Source organism: Equus przewalskii, chromosome 17, assembly GCF_037783145.1.
Source record: "Equus przewalskii isolate Varuska chromosome 17, EquPr2, whole genome shotgun sequence".
Lineage (NCBI taxonomy): Eukaryota > Metazoa > Chordata > Mammalia > Perissodactyla > Equidae > Equus > Equus przewalskii.
In genome coordinates, this window is record NC_091847.1 from 30,889,768 (window position 1) to 30,910,256 (window position 20,489).

Genomic DNA, 20,489 nt, shown 5'->3' on the forward strand with positions numbered 1-20,489 from the left:
AGAAGTGGCAAATGATGAGGCTAATAGGTTGGCAGAAACCTGATCACATGGCCTGGGTGTCTTTCATACAGGACTTTGGACTTGATCCTGTATCTATCTTGTTCCTTCGTCAGGATTGTAAGCAGGCATTAGGCAGAGGTTCTGCGAACTGTACTATAAGTACTAGTAATTAAGAGGTTCTTAACTTGAGAGTCACAGGTAGCTTCAGTTGTCCCCAAACACTCTGAAACAGCATGAAAAGTCTGTGGATGTGCAAAGTCTGTGTCTTTGTTGTTTTGCTATGAAAACGATCCCTAACTTTCATCAGATACGAAAGGAGTCCCTGACCCAAAATATGTTATGAACTATGTTCAGGCACTTTCGGGAATAACTGACTTCAAATATGCACGCAAATCTCATTTCCCCCCTAGTTTCCTCACAACTCTAACAAAACTGTTCAGCAAAGAGAAAATGCTCCATAACTGTTCGTTTGGAACTGTCTTAAATACGGATTCTCTTTTTAGGTTCATGAAAAAATATAAAGAGATGATATAGACCTGCTTATTTACACGGATTTTAACCGGGAATACTGGATATGACCTCCACCCTTGTTCTTGGTTTGGGCAGCCAGACCAGACCTGCAGGCTCTCGGAGGTGGCAGCCGAGGTACCACCACTGTCCCCGAAAACCAGTTCCAAGCATCCTTGTCCGTCCACCTGTAGGTGGAGTGACTACAAGTCCCGGGAGGCGCCGCGCTCGGAGCCAGGGCGAGGCGGGGCGGATCGCCGCAGTGACGTCACCGTCCCGGGGCGGGCCGGGGGAGGGCGAGGCGGAGGGGAGGGGCGGGCCGGGGAGGCGGCCGGGCGCGCTGGTGCTGATGCAGGATGGCTGAGCGCGCAGGAGCCCGGGAGGTCTGAGCCGGGCGAGGCTCGCTCCGGGCGCATCGCCTCATTCGCCCGCCGCGTGGTCGCGGGCAGGTGGGCCCGGGGCGCAGCGCGGGGCCAGGGCAGGGCAGGGGAGGCAGGTCTGCAGCCGGCGGGGCCGGAGGCTGACAGACTGCCCACCTACCCGGTCTCGGAGCGGCCGGAGCTGCCCAGCCCGCCGAGTTCGCGATGACCTGCTGAGAAGCTTAGTTGGAGGCTGCAGGAGGCGGCCTCGCCGAGGGCGGTGCGGTTCGCGGCCTCCTCCCTCGTCGTGCCGAGCCCCGGCCCCCCACCCATCCCCGCGCCCTCTCCCTGCCTCCGGCCGAGATGGCGGATCCAGCCGAATGCAGCATCAAAGTGATGTGCCGGTTCCGGCCCCTCAACGAAGCGGAGATCCTCCGCGGGGACAAATTCATCCCCAAATTTAAAGGCGATGAGACTGTGGTGATCGGGGTAAGTGACCGGGGCGTCTGGCCTCCCCTCCAGCTTCGCGCCCCAGCCCTGCGCCCCGACGCCCCAGACCGAGCAGAGATGCTCGGGCCGCCCCTTCGGACGTCCCTGCCGGGCTACCTGCTCTAGTGGACTTGACGAGAGACCCCCCCCCCCCGCCCTATAGTTCCCTCCCGGACGGGTGGAGGGGCAACTGGGGACCGCGAGGTGGGCCCCAAGTGGTGAGGGTGGGGGTGGGGGTGGGGGGCGAGGAAGGGTTCGGCGCCGCCATTGTTCGCGGGGTGGGGGCCCGAGTGGGTCTATTGTTCCCAGCCCTGGCCACGCCGCGTGGGTGGTGTGTTCCGGGTACCCTCAAGCCGGGGTGCCCAAGCTCCCCTTAAAGTATGAGCTCTGCGGCTCACAAATGATTCCAGGCATCAGTTCGATATATCTAGCACTTTGCCTCTTCTTCCCAAGATCTTGGCAAAAGAAGAAAAAGAAAGGTACAGGAAAAATTCTGGTCTCGGCTTGGAGCTCCCTGGGCCGTGTAGACAGGGCTCCCCGCGGCGTTTCACCTTGGAAGGAGTGGGGGTGGGGGGAACACTGGTGGCCTTGGTGTCCCTGGGAGGCCTGCTGTGTCTCCTGCTTCCTCTCAACCCAGGCTGCTCTGGAAGTGGAGCCTGGGTCTGACCCCTCCCCCATGGGGCGATCCCCCACCGGGTGTCCCTAGATCCTCGGATGTGCTTCGCGCTTGGTGGAGAGGAGCCGATGTGCTCACATCCACAGTGGGGCTAGGGGGCCCAGAGCGCAGCCAAATAGCCGTTCAGTGCCGAGAGCAGAAGTTAGTTTGTGTGGCTAGGGCCCCCCTCCCTCTTGATCTCCCTTCCCACCTTTCCCCACCCCCGACTTGGCTCCCTCGCCTCAGCCCGGGTTGCTGGTGGGGGAAGGGAATACCATTGGTTTTTAGTTCTTAAAGGAAGATGTCAAAAGAAATAAACCAGCCTTCCCCCGCCCCTCCCCCCTCCACTGTCCCCAGCGTGTGTAGCTGACGGTGCCCTCTTTGTATGCGAGCCGCGTGGGGAGGGACCGAGTTAATGGGAGCCTCCAGATCCCCGCTGACACGTTCCTGGCAGCCCGCTCGAGGCTGCTGATGCAGCCTTTCCGTCCTCAGCATTGATTAAGTGATGTCATCCCGATCACTGAGCATGCTCCGACTGTCCCCCTCCCTCCCATTCCCCCAGTGGCTGGTGTATTTAGGTCAAGTGATTGACAGGTGACAATTTACCAAGGGTCTCTGCCGGAGTCCAGCAGCCTTTCTCAAGCCCAAGGGCTGAGGTTTCCTGGCCCCAGCAGTCCCTAGCAGTTTTGCTAAGGTTGTGCCGCAGTCCCTGCGAAGGGCTCTGGGGACTAGCAGGTGCTAGCTGTACTGGAAGGCTGTCGCTCCCCGTGCACGGGGAACCCAGGCAAGGCTCTGGCCTCGAGGGCTTTATCTTGTACCTCCCTTAGGAAGGCAGCTCCCCTTTGATGACCCCATTTCCCCTCCCCATTTTCACAGCCATCAGGAAACCATCACCTCTGAATGCTGTGTACGTGGGCGTTCATTTTGAGAGCTGACCTATGAGGGCAGGAAAGAGGGGTTTCTCTGCTTAGTGTGAAATTGAAGAGATGTATGCTACAATTATTGATGAGGAGGAAAATTCTATGCTTAATGGCAGATAGGAGATAGTGACATATCTGTGGCCAGTACATGGGGCAGATAGTAGCTTGTTTGGGCTACACCTCTCAGCTGGGATCAGCAGACAGTCTGATTTGCTATTTCCTAAACCAGCCTGTGGTTTAGATACAGTGGGAGTTACTGGGGACATCTAGTCCCTGCCCCTTGCCTTGTAACAATTTTTAAACAAATAATTGTGCAGGACTAGAATTTGTTCTGTGATCCTTTTTTTTTTTCTAGGGGTTTTAAAGAAAAGGCTAGAGAAGTTTCTTCTTCTTCTTCCTCTTCTTCTTCTTTCTCCTCTTCCTCTTCTTCTCCCTATTCCTCTTCCTCCTCCTCTTTCTCCGTCTTCTAACAGTGATATACCAGGACTAATGATGTGGAGTAGTAAGTCGTCCTTTTTGATCTGTGTGCAAGGCAGAGATCCTTAACTTAGGGTTATCCTTCTTTAATATTATTACGTTACTGAGTAATTTATTTCCCATCTAAATGTGCATATGTTGTTGACTAAATAAGTGGAAACAAAGTCATCATAAAAAATAATTTAAACAAAAAATTGTGGATGTGAATACACATGTCGCTCTTCAGCTGTAAAGTGAAATCTTTGCTCATCTTACTATAATCCTTTAATACAACAATTTTCAGTTTTCTTTGATAAATTTTTATTGAAATAAAGCATTCATATAGAAAAGTATTATCATAAGTGTACAGCTTGGTCCGTTTTTATAAAGTAAACACTTCCTTGTAATCACCTCTCAGACCAAGAAACAGACATTTCAGGACCCGAGAAGTCCCCCTGGTGTGCCTCCCAGTCTCTTGTTCCGCCTGCTTCAGGGTAACCACTATTCTGACTTCTAATGTCATAGATTAGTTTTGCTTGATTTTTAAAAAAACTTTATATGCGTAAAACCATACGGTATGTTCGCCTTTGTGTGTGGCTTCTTGTACTCCACATTATGCTTGTCAAGTACATCCACGTTGTGGTGTGTAGCCGCAGTTTACCATCATTGTTCTGTAGTATCCCATTGTGTGAATATACCACAATTTATTTATCCCTCAACTGTTGGTAGATATTTGGGTCATTTCCGTTTCTAGGCTAATACGGACGGAGCTGTTATGAACATTCTTTTACATGTCTTTTGGTGAGTGTGCGTACAGGATGGAAGACTGCCAGATGCTGAAGAGTGTTCGGACTTGGGTTGGCATGTGCAAGGACCCTTCCCATTCCTAGTTAATAATGTGTAACTAAAGGAAATGACAGTTCTGGCAGCCTGTATCATGCTTTATAAGCTGAGTAGAATGGCTCCCAAGTCAGTTCAGTTGGAACCAGCCCACATGGCTCAGTGGCAGAACTGTAGAGGCAGGTGGAGACTATCTAAGGTGGGCTCTCCCTTCTCTCCTTGCTGGGGCGCAGAATTCTAGGGATGATCAAAGAAACCTAGAACCATCCAGAAATGTCAGTCACCTTCACTCGCAACAGAGACAAGTAAGAAATGAATTTCGGTGGAGTTAGCCCAAATTCAGAATCCCAGAAATTCTTTTTGGTTTTGAAACTGGGCTGATTTTTTTTTTTCTTTAAAGTCCTGTTCAGTTGTTATGGAGATCTATGCTAAGAAGGGGATTTTGTAGGTAGAGTTTGTAGATTTCTCTTTTTAAGAAAATGTCCTGTCTTGGAGAAATCCTCTCTATCATTCTTGTAATTTTTCATCTCCTGTGCCAAGCTTTCTTTCCCTGATCACCCTCGCCACGGTCTCTCCCACTAGGGACTCCTGTAGCATTTGTTTTATGTATGATCTCATAATTATTTGGCTTTCAATTATTGTTAGCTTTGACCATATGTCTGTGACATTGTAAGCCATGGTGTAGAGACAAAGACCATCCATGTTTTGCTTCTTCGTCCTTCCTGGGACCTTGGCCATAGAAGGCACTTAATATTTATTGATCTCTTTGTTGAGTCTAGAAATCTTTACTTTGGTATATTTAACTTATTTTATGAACTTTTAATTGGCTGTTGGCTGTGGGGAGTAGTTAAAAAACAATTTTAAAGAGAAATGCTATTCCTTTGAGCAGGCCTGGTAAGATAGTATGTACTATATTTAAATGCTATAAGAAGATTGGGAAAGAACTGCATTCAGCTTAGTTAAAAATTAGGAGAGCTAATGACATTGTTGGTGACTTAAAAGTGGAGGGTGGGGATGGCTTACTGACTAGAAAAGGGACTCTACATTAATTCTTCAGAGAAAAATAATGGATTTATAGCATTTCTTGGAGTACTCCTCCATAGCTGCTAAAAATCCTGGTGAGTCATCCATTACTTTGGGCTCTGCCTATTGGTGGTGATGCATCTGTATCGATGGAAACTCTCTGTCTTGGAGAGTTCCCAGTAAGGTTCTTTGAAATGGACTTTCACACTCATTTTGGGCTTTCCTCTTGTTCGTAGTCCTGGGAAAGCAGGTCTTGCTAAAGATGGGTGCTTCTTCCTGAGGCAACGTAAGTTCCAACCTATTTGGGAGCTAAGGCAAGACATTAGCCGCAAACCCTGAGCTGGGCAGTGGCATGGAAAGCGGCCTCAGTCTGCAGGCACTTAGATTAGTTCTGGGCAGTGGATGGACCAGGAAGGTGGGGGCTGGGACAGAGACCAAATTCCAAGCCTGGGTCATCATTGTGGAGGTTAAGTGCTAAGGAAGTGAAAGAATATGGCTAGAACTTTTCTTTTTGTCCACAGTAATGGTCTTTAAAAGCAAGAACATTTAAAATTTTTCTTTTGAAATTTGTATACAGTAAAATCACTTTTTTTGATACAGAATTCCATCATAGGAAGTTTGGCAAATACATAGAGTTGTGTAACTATGCTGTATTAGTTTTCTATTGCTGCTGTAACAAATTGCCACAAATTTAGAGGCTTCAAACTCTACAAGTTTATTATGTACAGTTTCCATAGGTCAGAAGTCCATCAGCTCGACTGATTTCTCTGTTCAGAGTCTCATAAAGCCAAAACCAAGGTGTTCACAGGGCCATGCTCTTTTCTGGAGGGTCTAGAGGAATATCCATTTCTTTGCTTCTTCAGGTTGGTGGCAGAATTCAGTTCTTTGTGGTTGTAGGACTGAGGTCCCCATTTCCCTGCTGGCTGTGAGCCCAGGCTGTTGTTAGCTTCCAGAGGCCACTCTCAGGTTCTAGGCATATGGACCCCTTCCTCCATCTTTAAAGCCAGCAACACGTTGAGTCCTCTCATGCTTCAAATCTCTCCTGCCCCTTCTAACATGGCGTATCTCACTCACTCACTCTTCTGCCTCCCTCTTCCTTTTTTGTTTGTTTTTTTTAAGTGAGGAAGATTGGCCCTGAGCTAACATCTGTGCCAGTCTTCCTCTATTTTGTGTGTGGGATGCTGCCACAGCATGGCTTGATGAGCAGTGTGTAGGTCTGCACCTGGGATCCAATTGCACGAACTCGCTGAATTGGAACATGTGAACTTAACTACTACACCACTGGGCCAGCCCCTCCCTCTTCCACTTTTAAGGGCATATGTGATTACATTGAGGGTGCCTAGATAATCTGGGATAATCGCCCTATTTTAAAGTCAGCTAATTAGCAACTTTAATTCTATCTGCAAAGTCTCTTTTACTCTGTAACATTAGCATAGTCACAGATACCAGGGATTAGAGTGTGAACATATTTTGGGGCCATTATTCTGCCTCCCACACATACAACCATAATCAAGATGCAAAACAGTTCATCGCTCAAAAAAAAAAAAAGCTGTCATAACACCTCTCACCTCTCTGTGGTCAAACCTTTTCCCTCTCTTAATCCCTGGCAACCACTTATTTGTTCTTCCTCTCTATAATTTTGCCTTTTCCAGATTGTCACGAAAGTGGAGTAATACATTAAGTATCTTTTTGAGTCTTTCACTTAATAACTCTTGAGCTTTATGTTGTTGTCACATGTATCAATAGTTCATTCCTTTTTATTGCTTAGTGATATTCTATTATATAGGTATCCCACAGTTTGTTTACCCACTCACCTGTTGAAGGACATTTGGGTCGTTTCCAGTTTGGGGTGATTATGAATAAGCCTGCTATAAACTTTTGTGTGAGTATAGATTTTTATTTCTCTTGGATAAATACCCAGGAGGGGATTGCTAGGTCACATAATAACCAAATGTTTAACTCTAAGAAACTGCCAAACAGTTTTCCAAAGTGGTTGTACAATTTTGCATTCCCACCTAAAAGCAGGAACATTTTAAGCCAGAGTTTTAAAGAGCTTATTCAGTCCCTTTGTCTAAGTGAATACTAATAGTAGTGTCTAGTAGTGTCAAGATATATGGGTCCTTTATTCCTCTGTGTCCTAAGTTCAGAGATGTTTGTATTACCTGGAAATTAATTAGTAGTTTCCTGTAAACATACCCTCTGAAACCCTGGAAGGAGTGAACGCAAGAAAACAGCATGTGCCACTGGAGGCCACTCATTGTTCATGGTGAGGACACAGCTGGTAGTACATAAATGAATGGGGTTGTTAGAGGCAGCAGGGAGAGTCAGACAGAACTGAGTGTAGATTCACTAGCTAGCTGTGGGGCTTTTTTCAAGTTGCTTAGCTTTTTTGGGCCTCAGTTTGCTCATATTTAAAGTGGAGATAATTGCTTATCTCACAGGGTCGTTAGGATGAAATAAAAATGGAATGGTTGAAACTGCATCTGGCACAGAGAAAATAATAAATGTTAATTAGCTCCCATATTTCTCATTCCCCTTGTAATTTTCCCCATTTTCAGAATTTGCTTTGCTCCCCAAAATTACTGCCCTTAGCTCTGTCTGTTTCCTGAAAACCTTTGTTGCATCCCCATTTCTTAGGCATTTGTTCACCCCATTTTCCTACTTGGAATAGCCACTCTTTCTGGCTTATTTGTGGAATTCCTATCCATCCATGAAGGCAGAGCTCATGTTCCATTTACTTATAGACTATATCAGTTGTTCCTTTTAATCTGCAATGATCGTGTATAAGATTGCATGTGTGTGTGTGTGTGTGTTTGTGCAAATTATAAGCTTCTTAAGGGGCAAGAGCTGTTTTTTAAATTGTCTCCTTTACTGTAGTTGTGCAGTTGCTTAGTAAGTATCTTGATTGGAAGGTTTCTTTCTCCCCTGTTCCATGCCTGGAATCAAGACTCCATAAATGCCAATTTCTGCTTTTCCTTAAATAACTTGGGTGTTGCTGGGGATTTCCCTCTGCCTCCACCTGGGCTTCTTTGGCCGAGCTCCCCTATTTAATGACAATATTCTCCATTCTCAGCTCTTCTCTTTCATTTTCACTAAAGTCTCTATTTTTGTGACTGAGAAAGCTCCTCCTTTAACCTATTTGCTGCACATCAACCAAGTTCCTTATAGTAGGAATTGAATTGTTGAGTTTGTGGTTATTTGCAAATATTCCAGAGAGCTTGGGAGAAAATGGAGTTTGGATTCATCATAGTATCTCCCCAGCACCAAACCTCTATGTGAGTCAGCCCAGGATGCATTCCCAGCTCTGCTACTCCTTGGCTGTATGAAATTGGACCAGTTGCTAAACCCACTAAGTTTCAGTATCCTGGCCTGTGAAATAGGGATAATAACACTCTTCACCTGTAGAGTCGCTCTGATGTTTACACCAGCTAATGCATGGAGAGTGCTGAGCACAGTGCCTAGCATTTAGCAGGTATTCTGAAAATGTATGCTATTGTAAGACCCACTGGTGGTTATTTCTCTGCGCTGTTGTCAGACTGACTAATCTGGGGAAAGCCCAGAACCTTCAGAGGTTCCCTGGTGCCCTCAGGTTGTGTTAAAGAAAAAATTACTCTGACACTTGTGAAGAGTTGGGAAGACTTGTGGTAGGTATCAAAACAATTGCAATGGGGGAGAGAAATCGGGTTCAACTCTAAATACAAGTGGAGCAGATTGGGGGGGTCGGTGGGTAGACAATCACTAGGGGGTGACGTCAAGGGTAGGGGGAATTCTTGATAAACTGGCCTAACCAGATATCAAGGTAAGAAGATAGCAGTGTTGAGGTATCGAGGGTGATGAGATATTGAGGGTGGGAGGGATTCTCTCTAAACTGCCTTAGCAGGATTCTTGCTAACACTGGACTCTGCAGGGACAGACATGGAAGTCCAAGGTTGAGGCCCAGTCAAGAAGAGGGCTTCAGAGGAGCCTGACTAAAGTGTGGTCAGAGAGAGGGTCTTTGTCAGTTGGAACCCAGATGCTTCAATGGGGCATTTGAGGCCCTCCATGCTTAAGGACATGCATACATAAAGGTGGGCCTGCCTACCTTCCTAACCTTACCCCCTTACCCTGTGTTCCTACGGCGCACCCATTCTCCCAAAAGGTTAGGCTGCTCAGTGCTCGTCCGTCTCCCCCCAGCTGCTCTCATTCCACGTGCCTGGGTGACTGTCCTCCAAGCGTACCTGCATGGTAAACATCCACTTGACTTGAGGATCTCATCCCATGGTGCCTTCTCTGAAACTTTTTCTGGCCAGCCCCTCTCCCCCTCCCCCTTGGCCAGGTTGGACACTTCCTCCTGTGCACACCATGTGCCAGTCACAACTCCCGCCTGGCCTCCCCTAGTACTGCATTTCATTTATTTGGGTATATATGTCCTTTCCTCCAATTAGACTGATAACCCTTTGAGGTCAGGAAATGTGTGCTATTTATTTCCATCTTCAAGTCCTGGAAGAGTGCCCAGATCGGGGCAGTTGCTCAGTACAAGATGTCTTTTGAAAGAAATGGAAGAAGGCTGACCCACCTGGGCTGTCAGATGTTGGAGCCTGGGGTTATTTGCTTGGATTATTATCTTGACCTCTGTCCAGCTCTGATCACTCATCTCTCCTATTTTGGACATCTTCAGGGTTTTATTGTTGTTGTTTTCTTAAAAGAAATAGCTTTTTCAGGGGTCCTAATATAGTCCAGGTCCATTGAAAAAAAATTCAGACCATGCAGAAGCGCATGAAGAAGAAGGTAAAAATCACTTTTAATTTTATGAACCAGAAAACACCATTGATAACTTTATTGTATATTCCAGCTCTTTTCTAACCTATAAAAAAACATACCTTGTTTTAAAACAAAGATATGATTTTATACAATCTATTTTGAAACCCACTATTTTACTTAATGGCATACCTCAGACATCAGCATTTTTAAAGTTTGCATATAATTCCATCGTATGTCTAATCAATATTTTAACCATTTGCTATTAATAGACGTTTGGGTTTTTCTGTTGGTTTTTTTTTCCTGTTATAAACAAAGGTGTGATAAATATTGGTGCACACGTCTTTGTGCCCTTGCCCAATTATTTTGTTAGAATACATTCCTAGCATCAGGATTGCTGGGTGAAAGGATACAGATGATTCTAAGGTATCCCTAGTTTTTGAGGGGGAGCAATTTAGAAGACGGCGCATTATCTTCTGTTTTGTATGCTCACTTCTCTGCCCACCTCACGGAATCACTGCCAGTTTGTCTCTCTCATAAGGCACCCCTGTATACCTGAGCTAAATTTAATTCTCACCAAGAGTGTGTGCTTCTTCATGCACTGTTAACCCACAGATCCAGGACACAGCAATGCCTTCAGACTTTTAATGTAAACCATAGGATTTTGTAGGCTGTCTCTTGTCAGTTTTAATATCCTTAAGGATGTTGTTTCTTGGAGGTGATCAAAAGCTAAATCTCTCTCTTGAGGCAGAGAGAGATAGAGGCCACGATTATAGTCTTAAAGAAAAATGGGATGGATGCGCCTTTTTTCTTGGTGCTAACATTGAATGGCTGGTGATATCTCCTGGGCAATGGTGAGTTGAGAAGGGATAAAATAGCCCTCTCAAAGAAGCCCTAGAAAGAGCTGTTTTCCCCCTTCCCCCTTGATTACTAGCTACTCTTTTTGGAAACTTATTATATAAAATTTCAAACATACACCAAAGTAGAAAGAATAACAAAATGTACCTGCATGAACCCATCAACCAGTTTTAACCATCATCAATGAATGGGCCTGTCTTATCTTTTCTATACTCCCCTAACCTTTCCCCCCAAAATCACTCGATTGTTTTAAAATGAAATCTCATATCTCACATCATTTTATCCCTAAACTTCAACATGTATCTCTAAAAGATCAGGACTCTTAAAATGACAGTAACATTCTCACAACTAAAATATGAACAATTCCTTAATGTCCAATAGCCCAGTTCCCTGCATTGCTTCATAAATTTCTCTTCCATTTGGCTTGCTCAAATCAGAACACTAGGTACTGTTGATTACAAGTGAGGAGAAAAAGAAACGCTCGTACATACTGACCTTGAAACAAGAGGGAGGCTTTCTCTCTAGAGTCATGTGTGGCAATAGAAACACACAGAGCAATCAGGGCTGATCAAGATTTCCAGCCCATCTCCCTTAACACTGGTCACGTCCTAGTTCTCCTTTATAATAAACCAATGCCGGCATTGTAGTGTCACCCAGAAAAGCTATTTAAAGAGCTTCATGCTTTATAGCTTTTTTCCGCTGCCGCTTCCCCTTGTTTTAGGTCTTGTGTAAATATCAGGAAAGCAGGCAGGGGTATCACTCGTTTGCATTCCAAGCTCATACCACCCTTATTAGATCGGTGCCACTACATTTATAGCATTTCTTTTAGGTGTGTCTAGGGCTATTAGTATTTATTTCCTTTCCAGTCAATGAATACCCATTCTTGATGTGAATTGAACACTGGAAAATAAATCCACAGAGCCAAAGGGAAAACATAGGTGAGAACAGAATTCAGTGCAACACAGTACTTTAAGGAGGAAGGTTTGTGGTTCTCTTTTTATGTTTCTTACTCCTTTTCTCATTAAAAACAAAACAAAACAAAAACTTTTGAAGGGAGATGTGATTGGAGAAAAAGTGCAAACAAAAAACAAATCTCAGTAACTTATGCTTTAATTTCCTTGATTGCAGGTTATGGTTGGAAGAGCTGCAGATCAATAATATTATTTTAGAAGCATTTGATTTACAGACCTTGGTTACACAATTCGGGATTGACAAATTCCAGGGACTCTTCCTTTCCCAGGCTCTCTCATAGAGCGATCTCTCCCATTTCCAGGTCTCATTTTGCCTCATGAGGAAATGAGAAGCAGTCTGCTTCCATTCTCTGAGGAGGTTATATCATAGGTTTTTTTTGAACGAACTGTCTGGCACTTCAGTCCTCAGAGATTATTGATTGTCATCTGGGAACCTGGGTAAATAACAACTCCATCTGACATCAGAAACTGTGGATAGTCTTGGGGGAAGGGACTTCTGTTTCTCTTTCATGGCCGCCTTCTGCCCCACAGAGAGGAACAAATGCCAATCTGATTGGTCAGTGTCCAAACCTCTGTTGGTCCTGGTTATGGGTGGGCAGGATCCCACGTGAGACTGTCAGTTCCTTCCTGCGTCTGGCCTCATCAGGGTCTGGCTTCCTGGGCAGCTTCCAGGGGCTGTTTTTCCATCTCCTCTCTGCTTGCTGCTCAATGGGTAAGTCATTCTGTGTCCACAGATTCAGGCCCATGTGGGCTGGTGTCAGGTTCAGAGGAGAGTGGGCTGCGGGATGGTGGTGTGGTGAGGGGAGGAGAGTAGAAAGACCACAGAAGTGTCCTCACTTGAGCCTTTGGCCGGGTTTGGTCTTAGGATGATGGGTGCTGGCGCCCTACCCAGCTCGTGCTTGCATACCTGCTATGTCACTATTCCTGTGTAGAGCAAACTCACCCATCCAGCGAGGAGGAGGGTGCTGTCTGTTAGGAGAAGCTTCTGGGATTCTTGGGTCGCTGGTACTAGTGTCATCATGATAGCATCAAAACCTCCCCCTAACTATAATAGTTTGTTTATATAATATTTGTGAAAAGTAGACTTTAGAAGGGAAGTGTTTAGCTCTTCAGTAATAATTACTAAACAAGACAGCCTACTAATTATCTGCTTAAACAAGTGGGAAAAAAACACCCAAAGTACTATATCCTGGAGTAACAACACTTGCTTGCTCATGCGTTTGTTAAATGTTCCTTAATTAATATGGCTCTTGATAAAGATTGGCTTGAGGATCTATTTTAAACAATATTTTCTGGTCCAGACATTTATCCAGAAGAGCCCAAAGGGGTAAAATATGCAAGTATTACCTCCTTGGTTCTATTAAAAACAAATTTAAAGAGGAAACATACTGATTAATGGAAAACTTGAAATCAAATGAGTTCTTTATTACTATGAAAAATGTTTCGTTTTATAAGAGGTGTTTTATGCTCTGTGGAGTTTTGGGGGCTTCACTGCGGCACTGTGCTGTCCGGTGTGATAGCCACTAGCCTCATGTGACTGTTACACACTTTCGATGTGGCCTGGCCAAATCAGGATGTGCAGCAGATGTGAAACACACACTGGTGTTTGAAGACTTAGTACAAAAAAGGGAATGTAAACTGTCTAAATTTTTTGTATTCGTTACATGTTGAAATAATATTTTGGATAATTGGGTTAAATAACATTAGTAAAATGAATTTCTCCTTTCTCTTTTTACTCTTTCTAATGTGACTACTAGAAAATTTAAAGTTACACGTGTGGCTTGCATTTTTGGCTGGCGTTATATTTCTGTGGGACGGCCCTGCTCTAACATTTAGATGCCGACATTCTGATTGTTTTTGCATTTACTTATTAATTTCAGTTCCGCTTTGGCATATTGAGGGTCTGCTGTGTGCCAAGCTCAGTGCTAAGCATTGTGGACTTACTATGATAAGACAAGACAAGATCCTTGCCATCAAAAACCATAAATCTAATTTGAGAGGAGAAAGGAAGTAAAAGAAAAAAATTACGGTGATACGAGTGTCCAAAGAGAAGAGGAAACAGAGCCCTGGTGGAGTTAAAAAGAGAGAAAGCACATCCGGTTGTGTTCAGGGAAACCCCAGGCAGAGGGACCATCTGATACTTACCTTGAAGCTGGGGTAGGAATCTGCTTTTCAAATGTAAAATTTGCTGCTTTATCTTCAGTTACTTTGCAATTCTACCTAGCTGCTTTACAGGTTTCCTGTTGAATATTGTTGAGAAAAGATTTGAGAAGGGATGTGTACTGTAGCCTGGTCCATCTCTCTCCCATCACTTCCCACTCTCTCACAAGTATTGTGACATTGAGGATTGCAGCCAGGAGCTCCCGGGAGGAACGGCCCACACGTCCTGCTATAATTAAGTACCAGCCATTGGTGGCAGCAGGTTTGTGATGCATTTGTAGTGGGTAACATTGAGAACACCAAGAGGTGACACGGCGCGATGTCTTTGAAAAATGTCATGATGCCACCCTGCTCCCTGGCTCCCACAGCAGCTGGCCTGGGGACAGGACAGGCCTGCAGGCTTCACCCCTGCCCGCTGTGGGGCCGTGCTGCTCAGTCGGCCTCCCCCAGCCCCGGTTTTAATTTCCGGGGATGCCGCGGTGATTGCTAGGAATCAGGAAACCTCTTGTCCTGGAAATGCATTCTCTTTAGCACACCCTGTGGAACAAAAGCGCCCTTGAGGAGGACCGCCAGTGCGAGACAGCACTGCTGTAGGAAACCAAGGAAACGCTGCCTTTGTCGCTCACAGGTGCCTTTTCTTTGTCCTGGTATCTGTGTGGGGGAGGTCACCTTGCAGGTGAAGGCCACACAGCTCTTTGGAGAAGGAGTTGGTTCTGCGCTGGAAAACCTCTCTTTCCCACCCCCACTCATGTCCCTGGTGGTCTGGATTGGTGCAGAATTGATTTTCCCTCCTTTGTAAACGGCGAAAATGCTGTGATGGTAAGAGGAAAGCACGGCAGCAACAAAACCAGCCGTAATCTCACCATCCTACATCATCCATTTTAATTTTTATATCCTCCTTTTTCCTCTCTTGGTTGACACTTAACATTTCAAGAAATGTATTTTCAACCATAGATATACAGTTCTGCCTTTTTTTTTTTTACCTCTTTTTACCTAAGCTTACTCCATAAATGGTTTTCCATGTTGTGTGTTATCTTCATGGATATAATTTTCAACGGTGACTTCTGTGTCCGTTGGGCTGATAGGTCACAATTTGCTAACCCATCTCACTGGTGTTGGTGTTCAGATCTCCAGGTTCCCCTTATTCTGGGTGATGGTTTAGTGACCATCTGCGTGCACAGACCTGTTTTCTTTTGTTGGGTTATTTCTAGAGAATGTTCTCCAGAAGTGGATTTCCTAGACTCAATGCTGTGAACATTTTAATGGATCCTATTAAATATTGTTGCTTTCTATAGGAGTCTACCAATTCCCATGGCCTCTGGGGATATGTGAGTGTCCCATTTGGCAGTGAATTCATTTTGAAGTAAAGGAGATTAATCATTTGAGAAGGTGATTTATAGAGCTGTGGTCTGGGATTCATGTGTCTTGGGTTTTGTTCCAGGTGTTGCCTCTGATTTATATGAATTTTAAACTAAAAGTATAACTATTTAGTGGTCTGCTTTATTTTGGAATATTGCTGTCAGTGGGTGCTTCCAGGGTTGGGCTGGGGGGTGGGGAGTGTCCTGGGCTATATAGAGGAAGGAAGGCCTCGGAAGGGTTGCTGCACTCCACCCCCAGCATCCATCAGAGAAATTGATTGGCGGTGGTGATTTACACTTGGGTTTAATTCAGGGCTCTCCTCATATGCTCAGATATAATTTTTTCTGCTCTTGCATTCGATGAGCTTCAGACCGTCTCTGTCCTAACAGCATCAAACATAGGATACATTTTGCAAGATGAGCTGGGACATCTGGTAGGAATCCATCCACCTGGGAGATGTGGTAGCACCACTTGAAAGAGGTGACTTCCTGTTTTGATGGTTATGTGTCCTCCAGGGATCAGCAGGCTCTTTAGTTCTGAGGTTGCCCCCCCATCCCCACCCCCCGCCAGGCTCATCATCCTGCAGGCATCACTAGCGAACCCAGGGCTGTGAGATGGGAACTAGAGTAAGGTAAACAAACAGAAAGGCAATAGGAAGATCTCTGGGCCAGGTGGAAAGAGGAAAGGAGCACTGTGGGCCCCTTCCTGGGTGTCTTTGTTCTACAAAAGACATGACACATTTCCTTTCTTACAAAATCTGCTTTGAATACAAAGTACTACCCTCTGTTGCATAGGTTTAGTCACTCTTTGTGGTGCCTTAATTATCATGTTGAATACCATTTATTTAAGAAACTAATTGGTTTGTGAAAAAGTTACCTGTAACTCTCATTAAATCACAAACTTTTAAAAAATGATAAATTAGGACATACTCATGGTATGAAACTCAGAGAATACAGAAGGAGATAAAGAGAAAAGGAGGATGGGATAAGAATTTTCACATGGGAGAAAAAATATTCAAGGTGATCACTTGTGTTCAAGGGAGGGAAGTGTGCAAGCCTTGTTTAGGAGGCCTGAGTATAGAGGAGCAGTGAGGTGATCAGATTAGAATGGACAGGAAGGGTGTGGAGGGTCTTGAAAGTGGGCTAGAGGAATTGAGATATGAATTGGTTAACTTGTTACTCTACTCTAGCCTGTAGCTGGTTCAGAAATACTCCCATGAAACATTTCTCCTTAAATGTTTGTGCCCCTTGACCTCAAATAACCCTTTTCAGGCTTCCATGAAAGCAGGTAATATTGAAGTTTGCTTTTCACAATTTATGCCTGGTAGTACAATGCAAAACATTCAGTTCTCATCTATCTCAACTAAGTTTCAACCGATATGGGCCCTTGATTTATCATCCCAAAGGATTAATCTATCTTGTATTCAGGGGATAAAGTTCTTCTTGCTACTGGTTATCATACATGGATCACCAGATTTCAAGGAATTGACACACAGGAAAGTATACATAACTAAGCCATATTTAACATAATGTTTTTCTGATGCTGTAGACGTTTCCTGGAACAATTTTACATTGGACGTAATATGTGTCCAATTTGGGAAATTCACATGTCAGAGGCTCCTCCGTGTATAATAAGAGTTTCATATCTGTTGGTCTTGCTTATTTTAAGGGAAGAGATGATAGAAAATAACCCTCTAAAGTGGCTTAATTCTGGCAGAATTTCTTTAGCACTAAATTTCCTTCCAGAAGATGTAACTTACTTTGGAAAGTGAGTATGGGAGGTTGGAGAAAAGGTACTTTTCAACTTGGATGCATAGGAAGACTGTATTTAGAGAAAATTCCTCAGCCTTTTAAAATTAAAAATAGCCTCTTTTTTATTTTCTATTTGCCCCACCCCACCCCATACACCACTCTCGGCGTCAATGTGTTCAGTATAAATATCAGTTAATAGAATGTCTCGATTAGCAGAACTACGGACTACGTATGTGTTACTGCTCTTCTCCAGACCTTTATGGACCTATTTGATGAAGAGTAGTTTTCTTCTTAGACCAGTGGAGTTATATTCTTCCCCGTTTGCTTGCAAAATCTTGTAAGTCTGACAGAGTAGTGACAGCGTAAAATGAAGTGGGCTTGACTTAAACACTTACGTAAGTGCTTTACATATTTTCATTTATTTTAATCCTTGATATTACCCTATAAGTAGTGTCTACTCATTGTCATAATCCATCTACCCATTCCACAATGGGCACAGAGAGGTTAAGTAATTTGCCCAAGGTCACACAAGGGTTAAGTTGTGTATCTGGGATTCAAAGCTAGGCGCTGTGGCTCCAGTCCTTACTGTTAACCATTTGCTATGTTGCATCTGCATTTTGGTTCATACCAGAAGTTGAGAATGTTCAGGTGCACAGTATTTTCTAAGTTAGAGTTTTTCTGGGGTGCTTGTTCTTTGAGTAATTCCCTAATAAAAGGGTTTGATGTCTGTTAAATATAGGAAGTGTTCCTCATGTTCTCTGCCTCTTGGAGAAACGGCCTTCCCTCCCATCAGCAATCCTGCATAAATAAGCACACTTAGCTTTGTTTAACTTGATATTTCCTGTTAGCACCCCACTGTGCCGAGACATAAATTTGGGAATTGCTGTAGGAGAGGGTAGCTGTGACGTGGGCTACAATTGAAAGTGGAGGATTTTTTTTCTTTCTGTTGCTTGCCCTTGCGTTGATATCAAATTATGTATGAAGGACAGAATCAGCTTCTCTGTTAGTGATTTCCATCTGAAAGGCTGTTTAGGGTATTCCTTACAACACTGTGCCAGTCCTCTCAGGGTGTGGTGCATTTGCTAGGAAATCTTGTAGGCTAGACTTCTGAATGTTTCAATATACTATTAATCTACCTGGATCTGCCCACAAAAAAAAGGATTATGATGCTTTTCTTGGAAAAACATGTGTTCACCCTGATCTTCCATGTCTTAAAAATGGAGAGATTTATAACTGCTCTTTGGCTAAGTCCACCTGTACATTCAACCATATTACTAAACTGTCTTCTAAAAGGCTGTCAGTAAATTTAAAAAGATACATCTTGAAGATAATTTTTATCATTTTCAAGTAATGACAGTTTTGTTTCCTTCTTTTGAAAACATATACTTTTTATTTCTTTTTTCTTGTCTTACTGTGTTGGGTAGGACCTCCAGGACAATCTAAAATAAAACAATGATAGCAGGAATCCTTCTCTTGTTCTTGATCTTAAAGCATTGTTTGAAATAGGTTTGTACTAGATGTTCATTATCAAGGTAAGAGGGTGCCATCTGTTCTTTGTTTTGTTTTGTTTTTAATCATGAACAGGCCTTGAAGACCTTGATTGCTTCTTGTTTGGATTGTGGTAGTTTTGGAAAACAGTTTCCTTCCTGCTCTACACTCTCCCTAGTCTCTTGAACACTGCAGCTAAAATCTTTCTGAAGTTCCACCCAGAATGTGTCAGTTCTCTGCTCAAAAACATTTAAGGACTCCCCTTTGCTTACAAAATAAATCTGAACTCATCAACTTGGTTCCTGTGATTCAGCAAAACCCTCCACGATATGTTCCCTTCTGCCTCTCGCCATGATCGTTCTACTTCATTTCAAGACTCTGCCTTTCTCAAACCTAATGACACGCTGTATCTCAAACTCAATCTATGGTTTCACTCTTTCAGGCCTTTGTTGATGAGGTTCACATCTCCTGGAGTGTCATTCCCATCTATCTGTGCCTCTGAAATTCTTTCTTACCCTAGAAACTCTGGGCGGAGTTTTCTTTTGTCTTTAGTCCTTCCCTTCTTGGAATTACCCCAGTTAGAGTGTAAACTCCTCTCTGGATTGAGATTTATTTGATTAATTTTCTTTTTTTTCTAAACAGTTTTATTGAGGTGTAATTGATATACGTTTGATTTATTTTCATATTCTTGGCATATTATTCATAATAGGTGCACAATATATGATAAAATGAATGAGTAAATAACTGAAAGAGTGTCTCTTGTGTATTTATTGTTCATTTTTATGATTGTTCTTGGTCTCATTGTCCCTCTCTTCTTCCCTCCATCAATCCCACCTGAGGACTAAAGAGCTGCCTGCATAAAGGAGCTGCCTGCATGTTTCTTTTGTGAAACTCACCATAATTGGACAAAATTGCATACAGGCATTCCTTAGGGAGCACAATCCATTTATCCCACCATCAACCAACTCACTGTCTGTTAAGAGACATAGACAGACAGACAGACACAAATAATGATAATACAACTGATTTAAGTGACTAGTACTCAAGGTTTATTGAGCATGAAACACCTTTAAAGTTGGCAAATTTTGCAAAGTGGTTCCATTTTTTTCAAAGACTAAAAGTTGTTTTGTATTGAATATCCAAACTCAGTTACATTCTATTCAGTTATTCAATTGACAGAGCCAAAAAGGAAAGAAATTAGAGTTTCATTAAGTACAGAAGATGATTGCTTTCAAATGATTTCCTCATCTGCTAAAATGTAGAAGCCAGACGCAAAACACTCTTCTCTTGATCTGTAACGTACTAGTCTTAGAAAATTATTTTAATTTGAACTGAAAACTGGCATCATACAGAAAGAGGGGTCCAAGAAATTCTAAATTGAAGACATTAATATAAATGAACTACACTTAAAATCCTATTGATAGTCCTCAGCTCTGAAAGGGGAATGTCTGTGATTTAGCTAAATTGCCTTGAAAGGAAAAGAAATAAGAGACTTCCTTCCTTGGATGCCTGTTTCCTGGCGTTTTCCTAATAACCAGGCTATTGAGTGATTGAATTGTTATTATAACCCTATAGCTGTTATTTTCATTTCAAAAGAGTGTGGTTAATTCCAGCAGAAGCTTATATTTCAAATAACTTTATGTGTAATATATATAATAATTCTATACTGGGCCATAGGGCCTGAGGATCAAAATTATTTTAAACCAACCGATGCATTTTTCTTAAAGATGGTCAGTTGTTCATCTGAGCTTCTTACTCAGGAAATTGGAGGGAGGAGAGAAGATTAAAGAAACTGTGAAAGTGGGCCAGCCCTGGTGTCCTAGTGGTTAAGTTTAGTGCCCTTCGCTTTGGTGGCCCGGGTCAGTTCCTGGGGGCAGACCTACACTGCTCTGTTAGTGGCTGTGCCATGCTCGTGG

General features: G+C 43.7%; 1 protein-coding gene across 2 annotated transcripts in view; it reads left to right on the plus strand.

The window, feature by feature from the left end:
- Window positions 1-801: 801 nt before the first annotated feature.
- The window catches only part of KIF5C (kinesin family member 5C), a 146,758-nt gene continuing 127,070 nt past the window's right edge, over window positions 802-20,489 (plus strand). The window contains exon 1 of one of the 2 annotated variants that reach the window (XM_070579701.1): window positions 802-1,355. In XM_070579701.1, coding sequence (XP_070435802.1) covers window positions 1,230-1,355 — 126 coding nt within the window. In that variant the 5' untranslated portion in view covers window positions 802-1,229. The remainder of the gene's footprint in view (window positions 1,356-20,489) is intronic. The other variant, XM_070579702.1, reaches the window with a different exon arrangement.